At 41.2% G+C, this 8,571-nt stretch overlaps 1 protein-coding gene across 1 annotated transcript; it reads left to right on the plus strand.

The window, feature by feature from the left end:
* Nucleotides 1-126: 126 nt before the first annotated feature.
* Nucleotides 127-1,062, plus strand: LOC125155087 (olfactory receptor 10X1-like). Its single transcript, XM_047839876.1, has one exon. It carries the CDS (start codon nucleotides 130-132, stop codon nucleotides 1,060-1,062), a length of 933 nt encoding a protein of 310 aa, XP_047695832.1. The 5' UTR covers nucleotides 127-129.
* Nucleotides 1,063-8,571: the final 7,509 nt, after the last annotated feature.

Consider the following 8,571-nt stretch of genomic DNA (forward strand, 5'->3'; position numbering starts at 1 on the left):
CACAAATTGAAGAATCAACTGGTCATCGTAACTCCCTGATCATCTGTCTTATTCACACCACAACCTTCCAAGAATAATGGAGAGTTGAATATTTACTTGTTGTTTCTTTCACATTTCAGACTTGCCACAATGAAGGCCAACCAGACAGTCCTGAAAGAATTCATTCTTGTGGGCTTCTCCTCGTACCCACACGTGCGGACATTCCTCTTCGTGCTCTTTTTTGGCCTCTACCTTCTCACCCTCACAGGTAACCTGGCCATCCTGGGTCTGACTTGGGCGGACAGATCTCTCCACACCCCTATGTACCTCTTCCTCCGTGCCCTCTCTTTCTCCGAGACCTGCTACACGCTGACCATCATCCCCAAGATGCTGGCAGACCTGCTCACTGAGAAGCGAAGCATTTCAGTCCCGGGGTGTGGCTTGCAGATGTATTTCTTCCTGGGACTTGGTGGCACTCACTGCATCATCCTCACGCTGATGGGATACGATCGCTTTCTGGCCATCTGCCACCCTCTCCGATACCCACTGCTGATGACCAATGTGGTGTGTGGGCAGCTGGTGGTCTCTGCTTGGGCCGGAGGCTTCCTTATCTCTGTGACAGAGACTGCACTGATATTCGGGGGCTCCTTCTGCAACCCCAACCTCATCCACCATTTCTTCTGCCACATGCAGGCCGTGGTGAGGCTGTCCTGTCTAGACAGCGACCTCACCGAACTCGTTGTAACAATGATCTCGGTGTCAGGCTTGACGGGCACCTTCCTGCTCATCGTCACCACTTACGTTTTCATTCTGTCCACTGTCTTCAGGATCCCTTCAGCCGAGGGCAAGCAGAAGGCCTTTTCTACCTGCGCCTCTCATCTCACTGTGGTCATCGTCCACTTTGGCTTCGCGGCTATTGTCTATCTGAAGCCAGAAGGCTCGGGAGGAGATGACACACTCATCGCTGTCCCTTACACCGTCATCACCCCTTTCCTCAGCCCCCTCATTTTCAGCCTCAGGAATAGAGACATGAAGAATGCGTTCAGAAAGCTGCTGGCAAAGAGGAGTTTCTGGAATACATGATCCTGGATAACTGCTGCATGACTGTCTCTTCCCCATTATCAGTAGGCATTTATCATGTCCCATCAGAAGTCTGTGGCGTTTGCCCTTTTTCAGTAGTTGGCATTTATGAAATCCAGGGACAGTCTGGGTAAACAGTCGCAAACATTTGCCTAGTTATTTAAGAGGGTTGTTCGACTGCCCCCACTTCTACTAGCTGGCTGTTCCTGAAGATACTACATTTCTGCCAGTCAGCTCTGGGTATCCTGTATTACTGAAGGCATCGGTAAAGCAAGATTGTGGAAGGCAAAAACTATCCCTGTGAGCACACTAAGAGATGCTTAAAAAATATCTAAAGATACAATGGTTGAGGAGTTTTTCTAGGCTGTGTTGCAAGACGATGGGCTGTGCCTCCCAGGAGATTGACCATTTCTCATAGGTGAACCCTGTGTAGAAATCATCAACGGCCTATTGTGCATACATGGATTGGTTTGTATATTTGATAAGTCCTATGCCATAATGATTACTGAAGGTTTGTAAGAACACGGTTCATGACTGTGTACTTCAAGTAACTGTCAGGGGTTCACTCTGAGTACAGAATATCTTGGAACATTGATCCAGTGAGCAAACAGGGCAGGAGAGCCTGTGTGACCAATCTCTGGGTAGGGTCCATGGATGAGCTCAGGAAATAATCCCCACTTTTTTTAAAAGGAAGCTATGCAATAACTAATATTTTTTAAAAACCACGCATCATGATATTGAATGATTTGACAATGAAAGGTATTGTGGAACAATTTTGGCAGAGATATGATCTGCAAAGAAAGAAAGCAGATAAACACAGCATCAAATCTCAGGATTTTTCAGACTTCTTTCCTCAGTTCTGTTGTTAATCCAATTCGTGCTCTCTCAGGTTGGACACAACATTTGTATTCGGGTGTTGGGCACATCAAGTATATGAAAAGTGTGGGGACAATGTCTGTTTTCCATAATTTACAGGGAAGTTATTAAGCTAAATGAGACAATGGACGAAACGTATTATGCACACACTGGTTCCAGTGACCTCTTGCCATGGCTCTATTTTCCTCTCTGGGACCATCTTGTGCCTCACATACAGGCAGAATATGTCCCCTCTTCAGTCTGTGCTCCCTGCCTCCATGACAATGTTTCTTGAACTTTGGTTCCACCCCTGAGAAGTGACTATCCAATCTAGGGAAGCCATAAAGCCTTATAAATGGATGCCAACAATTTACCCACTCGTGGTGGTCATAGAGAATATGATGAGGTATAGGCTAACATTCCTGAACTTGAATTTGGACCAATTAACTTGCATCTACATGATATGGTGATTGTGGAGGCATTGCTAGTTGCCTAATTCATATTCACTGTTGAGATAAGAATAAGTACCTGAAGGAGAGCTGGAAAATACCTATATGTGTAGAAGTCAAGAAACGCACTTTCTAAGTAAGTCATGAATCAAATAAAAATTCTTGCAAATCCTAGAAAAATATTTTGAATTGGAGAAAATGAAAACACTGCATGTCAAAGCTGGTGGGATATAGCTTTTCAGTGTTTACACGGAAATACACGGCCTCCAAAATGCATATGACAGAAGTTTACAGACTGAAGATTAATAACCTAAGCATTCCTCTCAAGAATCTGGGAAAGGAATAAAGAATGAACACCACCCTACTGTAAAGCATAAAATGAACACGTAATAACAGAGATTAATTAAATAATAGTATACAATACAGTGGTTCAAAAAAGTCAAAGGTGGATTGTTGAAAATAACAATCAATTGTATTGTTCTTCCCTGGTGAGACTGATGAAGAAATTAAGAGAGGAAATATAACTAAACAATGATGGGAATGAAAATTGGGGTCTAGAAACTGGATCTTGAAATCTCACACAGGAGCATAGACGCAGAACTTGTGAGACTCAGGTTGGATTTAGTCCAGAAATTCAAGGTAGGCACATGTGAAATCTATCAACAGAATTTATCACGTTATCAAAATAAAGGATACTAATCATGGAATTTTTTAATTGATGAAGAAAAATTTTTGGATAAAATTTAATATTCAGGGAATGAATAAAACCTTTTAGCATAATAGGCATCAAAAAACAAAATTCCTGGGGCACTTGGGTGGCTCAGTCAGTTAAGCATCCGACTCTCGATTTCAGCTCAGGTCATGATCTCATGGTTCGTGGGTTTGAGACCTGTGTTGGGATTCTCTCTCACATGGTCTCTCTGTACCTCCCCCACTTACTGTCATTCTCTTCCAAAATAAATAAAATAAACATAAAAAAAGAAATTTCATTGAACTAATGAGGCTATCAAACTTCTTTTTGTATCTGAGTATAGTTGACACAGAATGTTACATTGGTTTCAGATGCACAGGGGATTCAACAATCAAACTTCTCACTTAATTGTGAAACTTCAAACTTCTCAGTTGTGAAACATTTAAATGCATCCCTGCTCACTCAGCAGCCAAACAAGAACAGCTTCTCCCATTGTGTCTTTGCCATCTTATTCCAGTCAGTTCAATGAAAAGGAAGCAAAAGACAGAAGGATTACACAAGAAGAAAAATAGTCATTTCTCATGAATTATAAAGTTTTCTAGGTTAGAAAATCCAAAACTAATCTGCAGATAAATCGTTACAATTAACCTTCAATATAAGGTTAAGGACTTGGTACGTAAGCAAATAAACTGCATCCCCATAAATTAGCAATATTTTAAAAAAACATATCACAGGGGCACCTGGGTGGCTCAGTCGGTTAAGCGACCGACTTCGGCTCAGGTCATGATCTTGAGGTTTGTGGGTTCAAGCCCTGTGTGGAGCTCTATGCTGACAGCTCAGAGCCTGGAGCTTGCTTCATTCTGTGTGTGTCTCTCTCTCTCTACCCCTTTCTCTCTCTCAAAAATAAACATTGAAACAAAAAAAATTAAAAATAAAAAACATATCACATTTTGAAGCTTCAAAAATATCAAAGCCTAAGAATAAATATAACAAAACACATGCAAGGCCTCTCTATGGAAAACTGCAAGCATTATTAAAATAACCCTAAAAGACCTATGCAAATGATGAGGTGCTCTTTGTCACGGATTAGAAGACTCCGTGCGGTGCAGATGTCCATTCTCCCCATGCTAACTTAGGTTTCAAAGAAATCCCACTGACAATCCCAACAGTGTCCTTTCTTGCATGTGAAAACTATAAGGGGATTTAAAATTAATATGGATTTACAAATAGCCACGACTCTCTTGACGAATACGTAACATGATTTGTTTTACCAAATATCAAGTCTCATCATGCAGCCACAGTGTGAAAGTGGTCCACGTTTCAGAGAGACCAACATGGAGAAGAGAGCCCCAAAGACCCACGCACACATGGGCACTGGGGCATATTTATGATAAATATGGCTTTGCAGAGCGGTTGGAAAACAAAAGACTTTTCAAAAACTCACGCTTGCAAAGTTGCATATCCGTAGAGGCAAAAGAAAACCTGTCTCCCGAAACAACAACAGCGGCAAAATCAGTTTCTGAGTATCAAAACCTGACTGTGAAAGGCAGAACGATAAACCTTTTAAATGTTGATATGAAAAAAATTGTCTTCACAACATCCTTGGGACATGAGAGATTGTTTAAACTGGACGTTAAAATCTTAACTAAAAATGAGATGATCAATTGAATTGGAATTCAGAAATTCGTTAATGAAGAATTGGCCAGCAAATGGACAGACAAGTCACATAAAACTGAAAAGAAACTGAAGGAGAAGATTAATGTACAATTTAAGATAGTGATTACTTTTGGAGGCAGGAGGCTGGGATAGGGAGGGACACACAGAGGGACTCTTGCTGGCCAAGTTCTCTTCCTTGGTCTGGTCAGTGATTGCAAAGGTGTTCGCCTGATAAAAAAAAAGTTGAGTAAGCTCTCTATTTGTTTGGATGACTTTCTGGATCCATGTTTTATTTTAAAATATAAAGACTAAACAGTGAATTCCATAGAATGAGAGTAAATATAAACAGCACATACAATTGGCAAAAGGCTCTTACACAGTATATGTAAAATCCCTACCAAAAACTGAAGAAAATAGAACAATTCAATCAATAGCAAAAATGGTCAAAAGCTACTGAATGGATCCTTCAAAAAAGAAAATATCAAAATATCCAATAAATATGTGGAAAGATGTTTATTCTCCTTGGTAAGCATGATTATGGACATTAAAATCCCGGTGAGCTGCCACAACGCAGCCACTTGAGTGAGCATTGGAAGGCCAGGGTAACAAGTGTTGATGATGTCATTGGAGCCACAGGAACTCTTATACATTCCCGGTAAGGGTATCCATGGGCTCAGTCACTTCAGAGAACGGTTTGGTATTACAGACTTACTTTGGAGAAATCCATGAACTTTGGAGAAATCCATCCACTGTTCTAGTCTTAGGTAGCAAAGAAAACAATAGACTAAAAGTGGGAATTATTCAAATATTCACCAATATAGACAAATTGTAGTACGTATATCCATACAAAGTATTAGCCTGCAGTGATAAATTGCATTAAAGCAAATAACTATAGCCACATGGTTCCGTGTACATGAAATATGCATACTCCTTTTCCTTGAGACTGTATCTTGCTTTGACGATCTAAACAGGTCACCACCCAAGGCTTTTGTCTCTGGCCTAATTTCCCATTAGCTTTTGTGAAATTTTTGTACTATGGAAGTCCCTCGATAGAAAGCATTAGGATGTTCTCTCTTGTCAATAAGAAACAGAACAATATTATAATATAATCAATCAATGAAGAACTAAAATAAGAGATTGGTGGCTTCCGTTCTCAACCTGAACGTGAAAAGTGTCCATTTGTTCCTTCTATACATTTTACAAATTTCCTCTGTTCAAGGCACTGCACTTGGCTATGCAGAAAACAAAAACACAAAAGAAATGTGCTTTTTTTTTTCTCCCCGCGCAAAACTCACATTCTTCTTGTGGAAAGACCAGGCAGTTATGATATGATGTGGATTTGAGTTTTCACGGAGATCTGTGGGAGCACCAAGTACACAGATCACACAAGATGACTAACTAGATGAAGTCAAGCTTTCACTTTTTGCAGATGACATGATATTATACATGGAAAATCCGATAGACTCTACCAAAAGTCTGCTAGAACTGGTACATGAATTCAGCAAAGTTGCAGGATACAAAATCAATGTACAGAAATCAGTTGCATTCTTATACACTAACAATGAAGCAACAGAAAGACAAATAAAGAAACTGATCCCATTCACAATTGCACCAAGAAGCATAAAATACCTAGGAATAAGTCTAACCAAAGATGTAAAAGATCTGTATGCTGAAAACTATAGAAAGCTTATGAAGGTAGTTGAAGAAGATATAAAGAAATGGAAAGACATTCCCTGCTCATGGATTGGAAGAATATTGTCAAAATGTCAATACTACCCAAAGCTGTCTACACATTCAGTGCAATCCCAATCAAAATTGCACCAGCATTCTTCTCGAAACTAGAACAAGCAATCCTAAAATTCATATGGAAACACAAAAGGCCCCGATAGCCAAAGTAATTTTGAAGAATACGACCAAAGCAGGAGGCATCACAATCCCAGACTTTAGCCTCTACTACAAAGCTGTCATCATCAAGACAGCATGGTATTGGCACAAAAACAGACACATAGACCAATGGAATGGAATAGAAGCCCCAGAACTAGACCCACAAACGTATGGCCAACTCATCTTTGACAAAGCAGGAAAGAACATCCAATGGAAAAAAGACAATCTCTTTAACAAATGGTGCTGGGAGAACTGGACAGCAACATGCAGAAGGTTGAAACTAGACCACTTTCTCACATCATTCACAAAAATAAACTCAAAATGGATAAAGGACCTGAATGTGAGACAGGAAACCATCAAAACCCTAGAGGAGAAAGCAGGAAAAGACCTCTCTGACCTCAGCCGTAGCAATCTCTTACTCGACACATCCCCAAAGGCAAGGGAATTAAAAGCAAAAATGAATTACTGGGACCTTATGAAGATAAAAAGCTTCTGCACAGCAAAGGAAACAACCAACAAAACTAAAAGGCAACCAACAGAATGGGAAAAGATATTTGCAAATGACATATCGGAAAAGGGCTAGTATCCAAAATCTATAAAGAGCTCACCAAACTCCACACCCGAAAAACAAATAACCCAGTGAAGAAATGGGCAGAAAACATGAATAGACACTTCTCTAAAGAAGACATCCTGATGGCCAACAGGCACATGAAAAGATGTTCAACGTCGCTCCTTATCAGGGAAATACAAATCAAAACCACACTCAGGTATCACCTCATGCCAGTCAGAGTGGCCAAAATGAACAAATCAGGAGACTATAGATGCTGGAGAGGATGTGGAGAAACGGGAACCCTCTTGCACTGTTGGTGGGAATGCAAATTGGTGCAGCCACTCTGGAAAACAGTGTGGAGGTTCCTCAGAAAATTAAAAACAGACCTACCCTATGACCCAGCAATAGCACTGCTAGGAATTTACCCAAGGGATACAGGAGTACTGATGCATAGGGGCACTTGTACCCCAATGTTAATAGCAGCACTCTCAACAATAGCCAAATTGTGGAAAAAGCCTAAATGTCCATCAACTGATGAATGGATAAAGAAATTGTGGTTTATATACACAATGGAATACTATGTGGCAATGAGAAAGAATGATATATGGCCTTTTGTAGCAATGTGGATGGAACTGGAGAGTGTGATGCTAAGTGAAATAAGCCATACAGAGAAAGACAGATACCATATGGTTTCACTCTTATGTGGATCCTGAGAAACTTAACAGAAACCCATGGAGGAGGGGAAGGAAAAAAAAAAAAAAGAGGTTAGAGTGGAAGAGAGCCAAAGCATAAGAGACTCTTAAAAACTGAGAACAAACTGAGGGTTGATGGGGGGTGGGAGGGAGGGGAGGGTGGGTGATGGGCATTGAGGAGGGCACCTTTTGGGATGAGCACTGGGTGTTGTATGGAAACCAATTTGACAATAAATTTCATATATTGAAAAAAAAAAAAGATGACTAACTAGATGGTGTCAGCCGTATTGTGGGCCATTGTTCCCAGAAAAGACCTCTCTGCCTCAATGTCCCCGCATCACGGAAGAAGCCCCTGAGAAACATGGGAAAGAGCCAGGCAGGAGGAGTCCTGGGGGTCAGAACAAATCTCCGACACTGGCCTCTGGAGCTGTCCCTCCAAAGGAGCCCGTATTTGTTACAATTCTGTGGAGCCTTGTTTGTTTCCAGGCAGGTTGAAAACAGTAGAGCAATCGGGAGCCTGAAAGCTGGGCGAGGTCAGGAAAAGGACAAAGTAAGAAAACGGGGTGTCTTGGACCCCGCAACAGAAGCCTTATTTTGAGGATGGCGGAGCCAATCCCCCCACCGCGGCTTGTGCAACCTTGTGAAGCCGAACTGCCCAGACAACCCTGACGATCACAGCTGCTGGTCACCGTGTTGTTATATGAGAGAGAAGTAAAATTCTATCCTATTTAAGCG

The sequence above is a fragment of the Prionailurus viverrinus genome, chromosome F1 (assembly GCF_022837055.1).
Source record: "Prionailurus viverrinus isolate Anna chromosome F1, UM_Priviv_1.0, whole genome shotgun sequence".
NCBI lineage: Eukaryota > Metazoa > Chordata > Mammalia > Carnivora > Felidae > Prionailurus > Prionailurus viverrinus.